General features: G+C 40.7%; 1 protein-coding gene across 4 annotated transcripts in view; it reads right to left on the reverse strand.

The window, feature by feature from the left end:
* Positions 1–19,542, reverse strand: part of myo5aa (myosin VAa) — a 55,665-nt gene that overhangs the window by 26,629 nt on the left and 9,494 nt on the right. For all 4 annotated transcript variants that reach the window (XM_077564912.1, XM_077564913.1, XM_077564910.1 and 1 more), the window contains exons 2-14: positions 14,654–14,764; positions 11,879–12,050; positions 10,446–10,590; positions 8,167–8,323; positions 7,465–7,608; positions 4,186–4,267; positions 3,621–3,728; positions 2,403–2,509; positions 1,906–2,171; positions 1,645–1,726; positions 1,413–1,553; positions 1,186–1,311; positions 635–718 (exon numbers count right to left, since the gene is read on the reverse strand). In XM_077564912.1, coding sequence (XP_077421038.1) covers positions 635–718; positions 1,186–1,311; positions 1,413–1,553; positions 1,645–1,726; positions 1,906–2,171; positions 2,403–2,509; positions 3,621–3,728; positions 4,186–4,267; positions 7,465–7,608; positions 8,167–8,323; positions 10,446–10,590; positions 11,879–12,050; positions 14,654–14,764 — 1,725 coding nt within the window. The remainder of the gene's footprint in view (positions 1–634; positions 719–1,185; positions 1,312–1,412; positions 1,554–1,644; positions 1,727–1,905; positions 2,172–2,402; positions 2,510–3,620; positions 3,729–4,185; positions 4,268–7,464; positions 7,609–8,166; positions 8,324–10,445; positions 10,591–11,878; positions 12,051–14,653; positions 14,765–19,542) is intronic.

Below are 19,542 nucleotides of genomic sequence, written 5' to 3' on the forward strand. Positions count from 1 at the left end.
TCACTGATGCAGACAACATGCACGTGTTTGCATGTGACTCTGGGGGATGCGAAATAAGGTAACTCATTTGGTCTCTTCTGTTGACGTCAGCTGATCAACATGCTGCATCACTGTGTGTGTGTGCAGGACAAACAGCAGCCGTGATTTAATTAAAGGCTTTCAGTCATAAGGTTATTGTTGTAAGACTCGCACACAAACCTGCAATGTTAACTTCTTACTGCTCGAAAAGGTGAGTATTTGCCAGGTGCATTCCGACTGAACAAATAAACCCCTCGCTCAAATTGATGTCTCTCTTTCCCACCATGGGAAAAAAAGATACAGCACTGTAAGTGTAATTATATCAGTTTATAGATGGTATCGATCACACATGGACATGAAAGAGTTGCCTGTTGCTAACCAAAACAGTAGCAGTATCACACATGAACGTAAGCCACCATCCTCTAAATTGTTTTTATATGCATTTCTGGCTTAATGCTACTCTTTCAGCACATATATATAAAAATGATGTAAAATTCACCACTGGGGTCACAGGTACTGTATCTGTGCTACCCATATGCAGTTGTTCATTTGGCCACTAGAGGTCACTGACCTTCCAAGCCAATTGGGGGTCAACCTTATCGCGTATACAGCATACCTTGCTGGCCTTGAGCACCTTGATCTGTTCTTCATTCACCGTGTCCTTGTTCTTTTCTAGGAAACCTTCACATTGATATTCAACCTGCACAAGTACAAGAGATTGTACAATACACTTACACTGTATACGTGACATTAGAATGTATGTACAATGTACAAATAAGGTAGATAAAAACTCACAACCATGAAAAAAAGGTGTTACCGGTCATTTCTGACCACACATGAATCCGTAAGACTCCATTTTCATCTCAGCTAACCTCATGGGAAAACCTGTTAGTCCTTGACCCATTTATATGTAACCTTATAGTGTGGTGGCTAAAAGCGGACACAATAACGCTGCGTTGCACCAAAAGTGAGAACGGAGATAACAATAAAGAAAAAAAAATCCTCCGGCTATTCTAAAAATAGCTCACAAGAGCGAGGCTGCAGCCAATCTGTTCCCGAACCTTTACTAAAAAGAGACTAAAATGGTCAGATAAACTTCTGAGCTTCACATTTGGGTTGAAAAGGTTGAAATTCTGTAAGCACTATGCAAATAGGTGTCAAGCCCACCTTATCGGCAAAATGTTGGATGATGAAGGCGCGGTTGGACATGCGCGGCTTCTCGAAGAGGGAGCACGTCTTCAAGTGGGTGTTGTACAACTTCTGAGCCCATGAATCATCTGAGCCTTTTGGCATCTGAGGAAAGACGATGAATGAATCACAAATCAGAAGCAAACAGTTTTTTGGACATGTCTTTATTTGACATCATATACGTGCAAGTTCTAGCTCAAATATACCCTGCACTCTTCATCCAGCAGGTCCAGGACGCCCATCTTGGCTTCGATGAGGTTGATGCACGGCTGATTGTCGTAGAAGTCAATGAGAGTCCAAGGGATCTGCTCCTTCATGTACTCCTCTTGCTCCAGTTTGAACACATGCTGCACTCACACAAACACACACACACGGCGGACATTTAGACGGCAACTTGCTTTCCGTTTAAACTTTAACGTCAAAACATTCAGCGCCCACCATGTTGAATTGCTGCTGGAGCTTCTCATTGGCGTAGTTGATACAGAACTGCTCGAAGCTGTTGATTTCAAACGTCTCGAACCTTGTAGACAAACGGAAAATCGATTTTATAAAATCAATATTTTTTTTCAAATACAGCAGTACGTTTGCTAGCTTTTACCTATAAACACCATCACAACGTATTTGAAAAAAATAAAATAAAATGTAAATAGCATTTTTTTTGTGTTATGTCAGGATTCTACAGCCATTGAAATTTCGCACCCATAAATGTCGAGGACGCCGATAAATGAGTGCTGTTTGATATTGGTGATAAGCGCCTTGTTGACATGCTCCACGATCCAGTTGAAGAGCTTGGCGTAGATATGCTTGGACAGGGCGTCGCGGGCGTTAGTGGCCTGCAGCCGGGGGAGGGTCTTGATGTAGGTTTCGGAGGCCGTCTTCAACTTCCTGTGGCACAGCCACTGAGCCATGTCCTCGTATGTGACGCCGACCAGCTCGCAGAACTTGGTCAAGTGATGATTTTTGGGCTACAAAAAGGAGACAAGATTGTATATTAGCGCCGTGATGCCCTCCTCTGGCTCCAATGGCTAATGTGATTTAGCTACATTTTTCTATTAAATTTTTTTGGGTCTATCAAAGCCAAAGCAAATATAATCATCTATTTTTACGTGTGTCTAATCTAATCAATTGGCTAAATCAAATCATGAAGAGGTTAAATAAGCAAATGATGAATGAATAGAATGATTTGATATCCTCACAGGAATAATGCTGCTATCCGAATCTCTGTCTTTGATCTCCACATTTCCCAGATGAAGAATAGCAGCCAGAACTTGAAACAATCCCATCTGATATGATTCATTGATACCTGCAGGGGGAAACATTATTTTGTTATTCTACCTGAATGCAGCAGTCATCCAGATTGGCCGGAATTTACAATGAATGGCTCACTGAATGTAAAAACTAAATTGAAGGGGAAGTCAACCCAAATAATTTCTTTCAAATAATAAGTTGTATTTGCCCCCACGACTATAAACATGGCATAATGATTAATATTGCTTTTGTGGAATATGAGTTCAGCAGCAAAATCTACCCGTTTTTTTTATCCATCTCAGGGGACATTTTTGCCACTTTTGCCGTTGACTGAAAATGACATCACAATTGCTCAGGGCTCAAGCAACAACCAATCGCAGCTCAGTTTCAGAAAACACGTGAGCTATGATTGGCCATTTATTACTCAGTGTAAGTGCATCAAAGCCATGGTTGCCATCTAGTGGTGAATGGTGATATTACAACTTAAAACTTTCCCCCAGAATTATTTTCCCCGTTTTCATGGAAAATACATATTACATTTTTATCAGTGTTTTTTGAAAAATGTTTTGACTTTTGTTTTAAAAAAAAAAAAAAAAAACTCCCCACTCCCTCCACCATTTTTTTTAACTCTTTGACTGCCAGACGTATTCAGAAAAGGGATGCCGTGGGTGCCAGCCGATTTAAGCATTTTTGACTGATCTTTCAAGGGCCACAGAAAATTATGTGTTTGGACTATGGAAACACACATACTACCAAATGAAAGATTGGACTCTCATCTTTCATCAGAAAAAAAAAGTTTGTTTCTACCTTATTCCGTTTTTCAGTAATCAACAATAGAAAATGGTTAGTTTCACCTCTGTTTTGAAAAAAACGTATTTTAACGTCTTTGGCACTCTTCCATATGATTTTACTAAACGTTATTTAACGTTTTTGGCAGTGGATGAGTTAAATTAAACAATTAATCGAGGGGCCACATGCCCATCCCCCCCATGTGTACCAAGCCTCTTGTCAAAAGTCAGCTGCAATAGGTTCTAACTCGCTTACAAAGACAGCTGATAAAGAAAATGGACGGCTGGAGTGTCTACTGCACACGCATAGTAAATGAACATCCGCAGTCAGCCGTTAGGGATATCACACAGATTAAAAAATAATAACAATAAAGTTACCGAGCAAGGAGAAGGCATGGCGGGTGGTGCAGAGCTCCTTGGTGTCATCCACCCCGACAATAACAGGGCTGCCGCCCTGCCGGGTGTACAGGAAGTTGTTTGCGTTACCTGAAATGGAGAGAAGCCAATTTCAGACATAAAGCTTACTCGCTCGCTCAGGTTCCTGTCGAAAGAGCATTAGTGCCACGGAAATAATTCTTTACAACAGGGGCACGGATATGACTGCGACAACTACGCTATTTAGCAAGCTAGCAAGTCAGCAGGGGAGGAAAACAGCAACTGTGGGCGTGTGTGCGCATGTGTGTCTCTAAGATGAGCAGGTGCAGGTCCACAGTGGGAGTGCACTGCATGAAAGCTTGTTCGACAACAGACTCCTATTTGTTGCTCCTACAGCAGTGACATCATCGGACAGCCTGACTTGAAATGTGACAAGTGATTCAAAACGCCTCCGCTTCTATGGTTAATACGTTTGGAAATGTGGAGGGGAAGGAAGGAGGGCAGCGTAAACATTAAGATGCATCTGGATGCGATGGCTCAGAGTAGGTGGGTTTTCTGCGTTACTTACTCAGTTCCAGGTTTGTGAACTCTGGCAGATGCGATGATGCGCAGAGCTGATAAAAGATATGATAATTCCGCTCTTCGTCCGCCTGGAAGACAATATCATCATCAACACAAAACTAAGGTTTTCATTTTGGCATAGATGTATAGCATTCGAGCTGGGATTTAAACCAATTATCTTTCATTCTAAATTGTCCATGGCGTCCACATATTCCACGCCTTGTACATATTTTTTAAACAATCTCTCTCTATAAACTAAAGATTTTTACATTCAAATCACTTAGTCTTATCACCCTCGTTTTCGTCGATCATCCTTGTCACTGTCCAATCGCCAACGTCACCTGCAAGTTTTCCACGTTCTGCCAAGTTGCCCACGTTCTGTCCTCTCGTCCAGTCCAGTCGTGGCGACCAGCCTCGTCTCATCTAGTCCAGCCTCGTCTCGTCTTGTCTTGTCTAGTCTAGTCTAGTCAAGCCTCGTCTCGTCTAGCCCAGTCGTGGCGACCAGCCTCGTCTCGTCTTGTCCAGCCTCGTCTCGTCTTGTCCAGCCTCATCTCGTCTAGTCCAGTCCAGCCTCGTCTCGTCTAGTCCAGTCCAGTTGTGGCGACCAGCCTCGTCTCGTCTTGTCTGGTCCAGCCTCATCTCGTCTCGTCTAGTCCAGTCCAGCCTCATCTCGTCTAGTCCAGTCCAGCCTCGTCTAGTCCAGTCCAGCCTCGTCTAGTCCAGTCCAGTCGTGGCGACCAGCTTCGTCTCGTCTAGTCCAGTCGTGGCGACCAGCCTCGTCTCGTTCAGTCCGGTCGTGGCGACCAGCCTCGTCTCGTCTCGTCTAGTCCAGCCTCGTCTCGTCTCGTCTAGTCCAGCCTCGTCTCGTCTCGTCTAGTCCAGCCTCGTCTCGTCTAGTCCAGTCGTGGTGACCAGCCTCGTCTCGTCTAGTCCAGTCGTGGTGACCAGCCTCGTCTCGTCTAGTCCAGCCTCGTCTCGTCTCGTCTTGTCTAGTCTAGTCAAGCCTCGTCTCGTCTAGTCCAGTCGTGGCGACCAGCCTCGTCTCGTCTTGTCTAGTCCAGCCTCATCTCGTCTAGTCCAGTCCAGCCTCGTCTCGTCTAGTGCAGTCGTGGCGACCAGCTTCGTCTTGTCTAGTCCAGTCGTTGCGACCAGCTTCGTCTTGTCTAGTCCAGTCGTTGCGACCAGCCTCGTCTCGTCTCGTCTCGTCCAGCCTCGTCTCGTCTAGTCCAGCCTCGTCTCCTCTAGTCCAGTCGTGGTGACCAGCCTCGTCTCGTCTAGTCCAGTCGTGGCGACCAGCCTCGTCTCGTCGTCTTGTCTAGTCTAGTCTCGTCTCGTCTAGTCCAGTCGTGGCGACCAGCCTAGTCTCGTCTAGTCCAGTCTCGTCTCGTCTAGTCCAGTCCAGTCCGTGGTGACCAGCCTCGTCTCGTCTAGTCCAGTCGTGGCAACCAGCTTCGTCTCGTCTAGTCCAGTCAAGGTGACCAGCCTCGTCTCGTCTCGTCTAGTCCAGCCTCGTCTCATCTTGTCTAGTCTAGTCAAGCCTCGTCTCGTCTAGTCCAGTCGTGGCGACCAGCCTCGTCTCATCTTGTCTAGTCTCATCTCGTCTAGTCCAGTCCAGCCTCATCTCGTCTAGTCCAGTCCAGCCTCGTCTTGTCTAGTCCAGTCGTGGTGACCAGCCTCGTCTCGTCTAGTCCAGTCAAGGCGACCAGCCTCGTTTTGTTCAGCCCAGTCGTGGCAACCAGCCTCGTCTCGTCTAGTCCGGTCGTGGTGACCAGCCTCATCTCGTCTAGTCTAGTCGTGGCGACCAACCTTGTCTCGTTCAGTCCAATCGTGGCGACCAGCTTCGTCTCGTTCAGTCCAATCGTGGCGACCAGCTTAATCTCGTCTAGTTCAGTCGTGGCGACCAGCCTTGTCTCGTTCAGTCCAGTCGTGGCGAGCAGCCTCCCCTCGCCCGGTCCAGTCATGGTGTCCATCTTCCCTTCATCCAGTCAAGTCTTGGCCACCAGTCCTCTCAAGTCCAGTCCAGTCACGTTCTGGCCCGTCCTAGTCTATTCCCCTTCCTTGTCAAGTATCAATAAAGTTCCTCACTTTGTCCTTCTTAACTGTCTCCCTACCGTGTTTCCACCCACTGGCAACCATTCACTCTTATCATGACACTAATTATGTGTGTTACTTGTGAAGACCTCATCCAAAGCATGAACAAACAGTATTCCAAATAGATCTGTTTATTCTGTTGTTATGCAACATATTGTTGACACAGGCTTCCCGTTGTTACAGGACAGATTGCTAAAAATGCAACAATCCAGCATATCAGAACATCTCTTGATCTGCTGAACCGTTTTCTCGTTTTGCGCTTGTCATTCCTATATAATGCATAACAACAATTCCCGCTATCTCCAGAAAATATGAAAGTTGAGAGAATGTAATTTTAAAAAACTGTGCTGATGGCGATTATAAATGCTGAGGAGACTTTTCTGCAAGTTTTCTGGTTAAGAAAGTTAATTGAAATGTAAATGAACTCCACTGCATAAAAGTCAAATAATCTTATATGTATCTTTGATCATAAAATTTAAATACTTCACTTTAGTCTTCCAGTCTACCATACCAATGAAACCACGTCTCATTATAGAAACATTCTGAATTACATCCAGTGTGAGAGAATCGGTTTTGTGCCTGTGTCAAAACAAACTTAATAAATGATACTGCAAATACTTGTATTATTTACTTTAACTGATTCAATGAAGCAACCCCCTTTGCTCCCGGCTGTTTTACTGGATTTTGACTGGTTTTGCAAGGCCCACAGAATATTGTGTTCTATTGCTATAAAAACATGGAACATACCAAAGGAAAGAATAGAGTCTCTTCTTTCATCAGGGAAAAAAGTATATTTGTATCTGTTTCCATTTTGCAGCAATTAGCATTAGAATATAGCTACGTTTTATAATTATTCACATTCCTGGGGAAAAAAGCTTGTTTGCAACATGGCCCAGGTTGATCTCTTATACTCTGCTGCCACCTGCTGGCCGTTTTTTTTGTAATAACTACCATTGTTTTAAGCAACCTCTTCGGGTCAAAGGCTGTATCAAAGCCTTTTGTATGCTGAAGCATAAAAAAAAATAAAAAAAAGATAAAAAAATGTATAAATACGTTTTTGGAATCATGGCAATATTTAAAATAGAACGTTTTTGGGAGCTAATGAGTTAAAAAGAAAAAAAATAAACAATGAAGAAATAAAAAAGAAAAAGAAAAAAAAGCAATACATAGCCAACCTGAATGTTCGTTCACTCACCTGGAACACCACTCTGGACTTTTCTAACAGATATGTCCTCATGTTGGCGCCGATTATTCTGTAGCGGTTGTCAAAGCCGATCTCGATGTACTTCCCAAAGCGACTGCTGTTGTCGTTCCGAGTTGTCTTAGCGTTTCCGATAGCCTGGCGGGAAACAACTTTTCTTGTCATTTTGTGATGTACAATTCAAAGAACAATTTTGGGTGAAATATTGCATGTGTCTCAGTCTGAAGTAATATGAAATATTTAATTATAACCAAATTACATGTATATATAATATGGATTTTATGATGGCACCAGTTTGATTTAATTCCAAATGATTGTACTTTGTAAATGGTCAAACATTGTAGAGGTTTTACTGCAATGTGTGTTGTTGCTGAAGCCAACAATCCAGTCTTTCACTGCATATCTAAACTGCCTGCATCAGCCAAAGTCATTTAAATGCCTCACACAAGCATCCCTTGGCCCTCCTGCATACACACACATGCAGGTTCCGTAATATGGGAAAAGGCTGATGCAGTTATAGATGTCGCGGTGACATCACTGTGACGGAAGAAAGCTTTCTATTCATTCCGTAAAGCTCCTCTCTGATTGGTCAGAGCTGGGTGGCGGCGGAAAGGAGGGGAGGGGGGGGAGCGATGCTCACAGTGGGGAGAGGATGGTAAGTGGAGCATGAGAGAGGAATTGGAATAAGAGAGTCACCTCCATGATTGGGTTGGAAGCCAACACCTTCTCCTCGACATTGGCCTCGCTGGCCGAGCCACTGACCGTGGCAAAGTACCTCATGGCGTACTTGGCTGATACGGTCTTTCCTGCCCCCGACTCGCCGCTCACGATGATGGACTGGTTCCTTTCATCCCTGCAACAAGACGCTAAACTGAACCGCTGCTTCTCGGTGGCACAATTTACTCAATGCGATTTAGTGATAAAGCTTTTACCAGTAAAGTTTGTATCAAGAGTTTTCAAATTTTCATTTTGGTTAATGACAGATTTAAGGTAAAGTGCCGTTTGCGGGGTCGCTTTAAGGTTGAGAGAGAGGGGGATGTTCTTTCAAAGCTTGAATATAGTTGAATTTTAACATTGGAGAATAGATACTGCCGACTAAATTCAAATCTTGAAATCCTATTAAATAATAATATATCCTATAATTACTCCATGGTGAAGTGGTACACTCACTGGGGTCAATTACCACTCATTGGCAGTGTCAATATTTTTCGGTCTCTCTATTTACCCTATAATTGGTTGGTGGCGTCAGCGTCCAGAATGTACTCCGCCTTTTGCCCGAAGTCAGTTGGGATCGAAGAGATTACAGTATTATTGCACTTAAAAATGTCAGTAAGTAATCTGTTTAAGTGTCTAGTAGCCTGATAGAAAACAAACATTATTTCTAGTCAAACAAAATCTAATTGTATTACAAAACATTGTAAATCTTCAAATATTTTCATTTGATTCAACTGAGAACACTACAATAAACGCTAAATTTAATTAACGTTTCCTGGTTTTCTGCTGGGATTAGGTTCCAAAAAATACTAAGTAGTTAGCTTTTTGTTTTACATGTATTATAAATGTTTTTCATCGAGGCATTTATATTTTCTTCTATTTCTCTCTAGCTTAAACATTCTTAATGTTCAAACCTTCATACATTTATAAAATAGGTACATTACTGTAAAAAATGCGTGCAAAAAGGGCTGTGCAATGAATCGAAATTCAATTACAATTTAAATTCTTTTACATTCCACAATTGCAAAATCAGCACAATCGTGAACAAAAATAAAAGATTATTAATACAAATTTTGAGTTGTTTAAATTTATATATTTGCACCTTTTATATTTTAAAATGACAAATTTAATAAATCGTGTTTGGTCCAAAAGAAACTTACATAATTAGAGTGTTTCAAATAATTGTATTTTTCTTAATATTTTTAAATGTTTAATCATTTTCTCATTTTGCAACAAAAAATAATCATTTGAATAATTTCATTATTACACCAAAAAATCGTGAATATTCTTTTTTTCCATCATCGAGCAGCCCTACATGCAAAATTGCACTAAAAAAACAAAAACCCGCGAAACAGCGAGGGCACCAAAAATGAAATTAAATGTTTTTGGTAGAGTCCCACGACTTTTGAATACATCACTATCACCTCAGCTATTTTTAATTGAATTTTGTGGGGTCTAGCATGTCATTCACAATCCTTAATGTTAATAAGTACATAGTGATCCTGACTTTATATTTATTGTATTCAAAGCACGTCAGATTTTTTTCCCCCAGATCTAAGATCTATTTTAATAATATTGTGAGAATTCCAATAACCGTGATAATTTCGTTCACGGTAACCGTGATATGACATTTTCATAGTTTCATCTGCTGATTGGTTGTACTGTATCGTGTACTGTTTGTGTGTCACATGGAGTGAAGTGTCAGCTGCATTTCTCTTCTAAGCTCTTTTTTGTGCTTTGGTATCAGGGACGTCATTGTAGAAGAAACTGGGCAGGCTCTGAGACGCTTGACATTTTTCATCTCAGGCTACCCATTGAACCCTCCCTCTCCCTGAGGACAGGATATTCCTTAGAATGCCCTCTTTCATGAACTCTCGCTCATGCAGCCCTTTGGGTGCGGGAATGTTTCTTGACTCGACCTTAAAATGCTGTTGGAAGGCTCTGCAACACACTTGCTGCACTCTTATTTGGAAATGTCACATAAGCAATATGCTGTAGAAGTCAACAGTTGTTATTGTACGTCAAGTATTTATACTGGAGCATCAAAATATGAACGCCCATCAGTCAAATAATTCAAAATTAGTCTCTAAATGTGTCTGTAACAGATCAAAAGCAAAATGGATCAGGGACCAACTCCATTTAGTAAGTGATATAAAGAGCAAAAGTGACACCACCGTGAGTCTATTTCCGGCTTAGATATGACCTACAAACTCCGAAGAGCAACAACTTGAAGCTACAATCAAGTACAGGATCATACAAACCTCGCCATCTGTTTGTAAGCTTCCTCTGCTACAGCGAAGATATGCGGGTCCATGTCTCCCATGTTCTGACCACTGTACGCATTGATGATGTCTGTCCCGTAAATGGGCAGCGTCTCATACGGGTTGATGGCCACCAAGACAATCCCTGCGACACACAGGGAACACCAAAAATATGATTAGGGTTGCAAAGTGGTGGAAAATGTTTCAAGAAAACTTCCATATAACATTAACTCATTCACTCCCAATCATTTTCACTGAAGCAACCCCCTTCGCTCCCGGCTGGTTTACTGGATTTTGACTGATTTTGCAAGGCCCACAGAATATTGTGTTCTATTACTATAAAAAACATACCAAAATAAAGATTAGAGTCTCTTCTTTCATCAGGAAAAAAAAAGTATATTTCTATCTGTTTTCATTGTGCAGCAATTAGCATTAGAATATAGCTAAGTGTCATCATTATTCACAAATCTGTTTAGAACTGTGGGTAAATGAACTGTTTTCAACATGGCCCTGGTTGATCTCTTTTGCTCTGCTGCTACCTGCTGGCCGTTTTTGTAACAACTACAATTTCTTCAACCGTTCTCTGCAGTTGAGAGACTGCATCAAAACCTTCTGCATGCTCTATCATAAAAAAAAGTATAAATATGTCTTTGGGACACTTAAAACATTTAAAATAGAATGTATTTATACATTTTGGGGAGCAGGTGAATGGGGGTGATTATGTACCCAACTACAGACTGGACCAATGGCCTACTAGGGATAGGTCACATTTGAACCGATACAGTACCGAATCCTGGATATATTTCCATACGGGAAGCATATTTGTTCACTCATATGTTGATAATAGCATTAAAAGCATGAAAAATATATATTTTATATTAAATTAAGAATATACATATAACATATAAAAATGTCCCAATTAATTATCGATTAATCACAAGTTAGCTATGCATACCACAGGATTAATCACAACAACAAAAAATAATAGATTGATATTTCTAATTACAAAATATGTCAAATTAATTACTGGAAGTTGTGTGATCATTTTAATACCGTGCAGGTGACATGCGGTAATATGCTACACTAAGAGTGGGTGCTGCTGTTTTGGTTCGCAACAGAGTTGGCAACCACGGGGGTCAGCAGTTGAACAGGGAGTGTGTTTCGTGTCACTAAAATCTATAAAGTGAGGTAATTAAGCGGACAAGGTGGTGTCTATTTTAGGTGATGCATTTGATTGTATCAAGTTGATGACAAACCTGGGATAAATTATCATCAAAACTTGCCCATCGTGAACTGTGACATTTGGCATGCTGGCACTGATAAAAAGTTATGTTCGGAGTTCAATAATAAACTATTGCAATGTTATGATTCACATTTACATACAATTAATGGATTTTCACAACAAGAACATACAACACAAAGTGCCCTCCTACCGCAGTAAGTGTAGATGAGCTTGGAGTCAATGAAGCGGACTTTAAGATTGTGCAGCACCGCCGGCTCATGGAGGTAGCTGAGCGCCGTGAGGTCATTCTCACCCACCAGGATGTCAGGGTTTCGCAGGTACGGCAGATTCTTGGTCTTGGGGTCAAGCTTGTGCTCAAAATTCTGAGTGAGGGAAATCAAGAGATTTGTCATTACCAGGCTCTCAAGTACACATATTAGAAAGGACTGTTTCCACTCAGCTATTGTATTGTACGGTCGACTCCCGCTTACTCGTGGTTTGGCGGATTGGCATATTCACAGATTTGTATTCCAAATTTTCCAATATTTTAATACTTTTGTAGTTTTGTTTTTGTTTGCCCCACTTTTCGTGGAAAACCTAAATTGAATGTTTATCAGCAGAATTTTGGTTAGCAACAAAAGTTAGCAACCACTGGGATCAGCAGTTGATTAAACTTTCTGTTTAGACTTTGGGCCATTTGAGGAAATCTCCTACTCGCGTACCCTAGCTCCACGCCAGTCGCTATGGTAATGAAAGCTTATTGGCCCGGTAGAACAAGGGGTGAGCGAGTAGGGAGAAGATAGAGCCACCGCAACAGAAAAAACACTTAACTTCCATTAGAGTGTTAGAAATTGATGTTAAGTACTTTAAAAATATTAATTTTAATTCTTTATCCTATTGTTTATCCTTTGTGTATTTTGACCAAAGACCGTCAGAAAAAATTTGAGACATCAGGGAACTTCTTTAAAATGTTTTTATAATAAATAAATAAATAATAATAATAATAAAAATAATAATAATATGCACAGTGGAGTGAGGTTTAATATTTTTGAGAACTACTAAGCTAGTGGAATTAAGAAAAAGGAATTGAAGTGTTAAAAAAAAAAAAATTAGAAATGTAGTATGTGCATGTGGTATAAAAGTAACTTGTTTCACATTCCAATCGCATTCCAATAAGATTATCTCAACTTCTACAAGAGGCTAGGGCTTCTTTGATATACTGATATAGACTAAGCTCATTGTCTAGTTAAAATATGACATAAAGTGGTAGTACTTGAAAGAGGAATAAAATTATTTTGTCCTCTTTGCGTGTTCCAAAAATGAAGATAGATTTAATGTAAGAAAAATACACCTTTGCAAAAATGATTTTTAATCAGTCAGAGATCTCTGGACAGATAACAGCCTCTAATTCATCACTTAAACAGGTGGGATTCAGAGCGTCAAATGTAGTTCTTCCGCATGTACAACGGTTTCTTATAGTTAAAAGACCTCGTCTCTTTCATTTGTAGACAAAACATACTCTCTGGTACTTTTCCGTGAGCGATGGCGAAAACAGAGTCAGGTGTGGGTGTTCAAAACAGATTCTGTTCTCAAGGACCAAATGTGTTTTCGCACAAAACGCTGAGAAGGAACTTTTTTAGACTAAATAGTATGTCCCAGTTTAAGGTCAGATTATACCGAAATCAACACCACTTGCTCTGCACAGGACACAAAACATTTCGACAAGGTTAATATAAAGAATTAAAATGTTGATAATGTGTAACAATGGTTAATATATGAAATGAAGTATTAAAAATGTTACAATATCTATCATACTCCATCCAATATCTGAACCGCTTGTCCTCTCCTTTGTTTCTTAATTTTTCATTATTTTATACACTGAGCTCCAAAAGTATCCATTCATGTACTCACCCCTTCCTTCATTGGAAAAAACATTTTCAATAGTTTCCTTCAAATAACACATCCATTGGAGTAATAGTTAAAATCCATTGAGAGGATTTGCTGGAAGGGATAGCTCGGGGCTAAATCAACTTGTCTGTCTGGAATTGCGGGCAGCTGTTGTTGAAATAATCAATAAAACGTCACCGCCCACTGAACGTATTCCAAATGCATTTCACACACACAAGTGTATCGCATCAGAAATATATCATGGGATGTACTCCTCATGACTTTGGTGAAAGCACCCTGCTCAACTACGTTGTTGTTTACAATTAAGTTGACGGTGGCACTGCTGCAAATTGCTTTTTGACTGGCACGCTTCATCTTCAAACATCATTTTTGGAAAAATTCAATTAAACATACACCGCCGTCAGATGCTCGTCCAACCGCGCCACAGAACCCGCCTCATTAAGCTTTCTGTACAGTTTGCCGTGACAGTGAATGCCTAATTACAACACAGAGATGCTGCAAACCTTAGAACAAAAAAGAAAATGCAGTTTTACAGTGGAACCTCGAATGGTGATTCGTTTGGATTTTGAAATATTTTAGAGCAGGAGATTCCAGCCAGACTTGCATTTGGTATCTTGATAACACAGCTATCACATCACGGCATAATTATAAAAAACATCAAGACTACACTACACAAACTGCAATCTATCTAATAAGGCATTCTGATGTTTAGATTAAAATATCCATCCATCAATTTTCTACACTGGGTAAACACATTCATATCTATGGACAATTGACATCAAGTTGGATGGAGCGATAGATACTATCAATAAGAATTGCTTTAAATTAGGGCAAGAGCGGCATTCAACTGTATTTGTACTGGAAGGAACGGCACACATCTGATTTCCAAAGATAGTCAAATTAAATTTGCAGCTGTATATTTAAATTGCTCCCTGAGAGCATCTTGGTAAACCTCATTTGTTTTGCCAGCTAATAACAAAACCAATAACGCTAATGAGATTCTGATGTGTCTTACTAGAGGTGTGAAGATGAACAAATGAGCTGAAGATTGGTATGGGGAAGAAGAAGCACTACTCACCGTTCCATCCTCCAGCATGAGCTGCAGGGAGCCGTCGCCATTTTTATAGTCCTTAACTAGCTCGGCCGACTTCCACACATCCTCGTTGTCGGGGATCCACACCCGAGCACACTGTGAAGGACATGGACAGGAAAAAAAGACGTCAAGAGGGATGATGGCTTTAGAGATTTTGAGACCACAGTTAAAACACTGTGATGTCACATGTTCCTAAAATTAGAGGGGACATATTATGACAAATTGATTAAAAAACGCCCCCCATAGGCTTGCCTGGTACGCCTTGGGAACGAAGACAGCTTAATTTCATCCACCTTTTCTTAACGAGGATCATCAGTCCACAAAAAGAAAAGACACCAAAATAAGTGTCAGCACCCTTGCGATACTATCTGCAATGAGCATGGTATTTAATAGCATGTAACTAGATAGAGTGGGAATGCTAGTCATCACATGCCCAGAGGGAACTTATTATTATCTTGCAATGGATTTGAATTCCCTATGCGTTGTTTGCCAAAAAGCTCTGACGGAAAACGTAGACTGCTGCGTTGGCTTCTTTCGTGACTACAGTGATTTCTGGACAACAAGCCGCTACTTTTTTCACGTGCATTCGACCCTGCGGCTAATACAAAGGAGCGGCTTATCCATCATATCACAAGGGGGCGCACTATAAAAGGTAGTGCAAGAGCGGCAGGCAGAACAAAACAAACCAAGTGAGCCCAACAGTAGGAGAGACATAATGAGAGTGAGACAATTTGCGCCCTCATTATTGAAAAGAAAGTAGCGGAAACCCGGTGCGGTAACATTAAAACACCTGCGGCTTACAGTCGGATGCGGTTTATATGTGTAACAAACTCGAATATTCCCCAAATTGAGCTAGCACGGTTTATAGTCAGGTGCGCCTTATAATCCAAAAATTACTGTAGTTAAATCTCATAATATGCAAGTTGTCACGAGTGATATATTTTTTTTTCTCTTTTGGTATTTTGCTTGATTAGCGTAGAAAGAATAGGGTGTTTTGTGCCGTTGTGGGATAGAATGCAACCGACTCCAGGCCAATCGAAGCGGCTCCCTTCATTCCTATTAAAACCAGGGTGGTGTAAGTGCACATTGCGGAAGTAAGAATTGTCTTGCAATGTTTTTAACTTGGGTAGTTCACAGAAAAAGTTCAAAGAATACCACGTATTTGTGTATTTTGTGTAAATTTTTTCAAAATGCAAGCTATTATAATTAGTAGGCATGTTTGATACCACATTTAGTAGCTAAGTACTCAACTCTTGAGTAGTCACCGATATTGATAATGAGTATCGATACTACGAGTTCTTTTTGATACATAAAATCCCCCTGCAGCCTCCATTAAAAATAAAATAAAATTATATATATCATATATATACCTGTCATATATATATATATATATATATGACAGGTAATTTTAAATAAAGACAATTGAGCATTTTTCTCAACTCATAAATGTAAACAGCCACAGAGTTGCGAGTACCGATACCTTAAAATAAAGCCGGGTATCGGCCCCATAATCCTGGTATCAGTACTTGGCAATCCCTAATTATTAGTTGTAGTAGTACTTTAGTTATAGACTTTCAGTCTAGAGTTCAAACAACAGGCACAGTAAAGAAATTAAACAAACAAGTAACAAAAAAACAAACAAAAAACATCCCACGTACCCACTAAGGCCTGAAGAGAAAATATAAAAATAAAACTTTAGGCAGACATATGCAGAAATAGGATTACAGTCCTACAGTTACTATTTCCAAATATAAGCGATCGCTATAGGAAATGTTGTTTTGCCCAAATGAAACAGACATTTGTGGGAACACACAGCCAAAGCAAACGGCAAACCAGATTGAGCACTTGTGGATTGTGTGCCGCCGCACAATTGTCTCTCTCTTTACCACACACATACAAGACACAAGCACACACGCTTGACTATAAAAAAAAAAGTTCTCATGAGGTCGAGACTGGATGTAATCAGCTGATCACAGAGCATGGAAAAACAGCCATGAATGCTGCCGGTCACATGGCGGTAAAATGTGAATTGAACACGAAATCGCGCGCACTCGTTCATAGAGGTCTTCCTTGTAATGATAAAAGGCCAGTGAACCACTGCCACAAGCACCACATGGTGACCTTAACAACTTTGTGGATGTGTGTGGCATTTGACATTACATAAGCGAGGCCAAAAGGAATGAGGACTTTAAAGGGGTTTAGCGGAACAAATTCTAGCAAGTTTTATCCATTTAATCTGGTTTTTGAACGGTGTGGGATCATTTGATTAGTTGACTTTTAATCTCATGTTGCCTTGAAAATATGAAATTGAGTTGTGTCACTACGGACATTAGAATAGCAGCTGCCATTGTTGTTATTATGCACGTTGTCAAAAGTAAAAAAAATTAGGTGAGAGCGTATTTTGCCTTGACAATGGATTTTAAATGGGGTGAAAAAAAAGAGTGTAGACTTTCATGATTATTATGAAGTTTCACACAAATTTAAAAACATTTGAAGTTATAGCCGTTTTATACATGTGTACATACACTTCATTTCCAGTGGCAGCATTAAAGAAGAGGTAAAGAATTTGAGCATCATTTAATACTCATGATGTCACTCCCAGCCATTTTCACTGAAGCAACCCTCTTCGCTCCTGGCTGTTTTACTGTTTTATTTTGACTGATTTTGCAAGGCCCACAAAATATTGTGTTCTATCGCTATAAAAAACATGGAACCTACCAAAATTTCAATTTGTTTCAGTTTTGCAGGAATTAGCAAAAAAAAATAGGTAAGTTTCATCATTATTCATAAATCTGTTTAGAACCGCAAAGGTTGGCCCTGGTTGATCTCTTTTACTCTGCTGCCACCTGCTGGCCGTGTTTGTAATTACTACAATTTCTTCACCCGTTCTCTGCAATTCGGAGACTGAATCAAAGCCTTCTGTACGCTCTAGCACAAAAAAAACATTTAAAAAAACAACAACGTATGAATGCATAACACAATGTATTTATACGTTTTTGGGATCAAATGAGGTAAGTGAATCAAATAGGGCAGCGCAATGGACGAGTGGTTAGCACATCACAGCTGAGAGTTCCTGCGAATTTTGGCTCAGGCCTTCCTGCGCGAGTTCACATGTTCTCTCCTGAGACTGCATGAGCTGTCATTCAGGTACTCCTGCTTTCATTCACATACCCCCCCCCCCCCAAAAAAAAAAACATTAAACCATTTTTAAAAAACTGTACTGGATTTTACGAAGGGCTATCAGAGCAAAACGGGCCGCCACTGTCCAAATACTTCTGTGAGACGTGTTATCCACAAGTCAGGATTTAAATCCCCAAAAACCTTTGCGTGTGATAATCTGCACACGAGAGGATTTTCCCTCCGCTCAGCCTCATTTGCTCGCAGTCGAGTCGAGGAACGAACACGCTGCGATGCCGGACATTTGAAGGCTGATTTTGTTGCGTCTTCGGTTCAGTTACTTAAAACACGATCCCACGCTGGAGGGAAAAAGAGGTCTTATTGTGCAGGAGCGCACAACGAGACGGAGACTTTTAATTGGAAATGCTGCTTCATTACCAGTCAAGGGAATCATGACATCATGGTCATGCCGCCTTGCTGACTGTCATCTGCTTGACTGGTTTTAGTAGTAGGATGCTTAATACCTGTCACATGACAAATACATACTTGGTTATGTATTACCAGGACTAAATGTCGGATCGCTTCTTGCTTATTCACATGGCAATAACGTCCATCTATCCATCCATCTTCTATCTATAGTGCCTTGTCCACATTAGGGTGGCAGGTGAGCTACAACCTAAACTAAATACGGGCGAGAGGCGAGTTACAACAACCTGCAATGGCCACACATGGCAAACAAGCACCCACACTCATATTCACACCTACAGACAATTGACAACGAACCTAAGCGTGTTTTGCAGGGGTGGCCAAGTTCGGTCCTCAAGAGCCACAATCCAGCCTGTTTTCCATGTTTCTCTCCCCTAACACACCTGGTTCATGATCAGGCTCGTTATTAGGCTTCTGCAAAGCTGGCTGATTAGCTGATTATTAGATTCAGCTGCGCTGCAGGAGGGAAACATGGAAAACAGGCTGGATTGTGGCTCTCGAGGACCAGGGTTGGCCACCTTAAATTAGCTCATAAAAATACATTGTGTCCATAAAGTCTCTTTACCATTTAAAAAATGTATTAAAAATGCAATTGATTAGATATTTTATTCAGATTTGTTCTATTGTATTCAGTGTTTATTAAAGTTTTTTTTTAATCACACTGCATTTGTGTGTTTCGGGGATCCTGTTTGTCAAAGAGGTGATGTTGAATGAACCCCTACAAAATGGCTACCCCCTCAAAAGAAGCCGCAATGTGTCTCATGGTTTATTGAAACAAAATCGGATAGGCAGACTCAGCGAAACTACAGAACTAAGTATGGAAGAAATCCACCATCACGTCCGTCAATTCGTGCATGGCACAAGAAATTTATGCAGACGGGGACAGTGTTAGATAAAGGAAGGAGTGGGCGACCTTTGACCTTTGACAAACAGGATCCCTGAAACACACAAATGCAGTGTGATAAAAAAAACTTTAATAAACGCTGAATACAATAGAACAAATCTAAATAAAATATCTAATCAATTGCATTTTGAATAAATTTTTGAAATGGTAAAGAGACTTTATGGACACCCTGTACAACATTGGGACTTGGCACAATCCATGTTTTTAACTGGGAGTCTGTTACGGCCTCACCAAGAACCTCAGTTCTGTTTAATCGGGTATGCGCTGTTAAAGTACAAAAAGTAACCATGACAACTACTATGCAACAATAAAATAGGAGAGGGGAGGAACACAAAAGGCACATTTTGGTCAAGCAAACATCAAGAGG

Source organism: Vanacampus margaritifer, chromosome 4, assembly GCF_051991255.1.
Source record: "Vanacampus margaritifer isolate UIUO_Vmar chromosome 4, RoL_Vmar_1.0, whole genome shotgun sequence".
Taxonomy (NCBI): Eukaryota; Metazoa; Chordata; class Actinopteri; order Syngnathiformes; family Syngnathidae; genus Vanacampus; species Vanacampus margaritifer.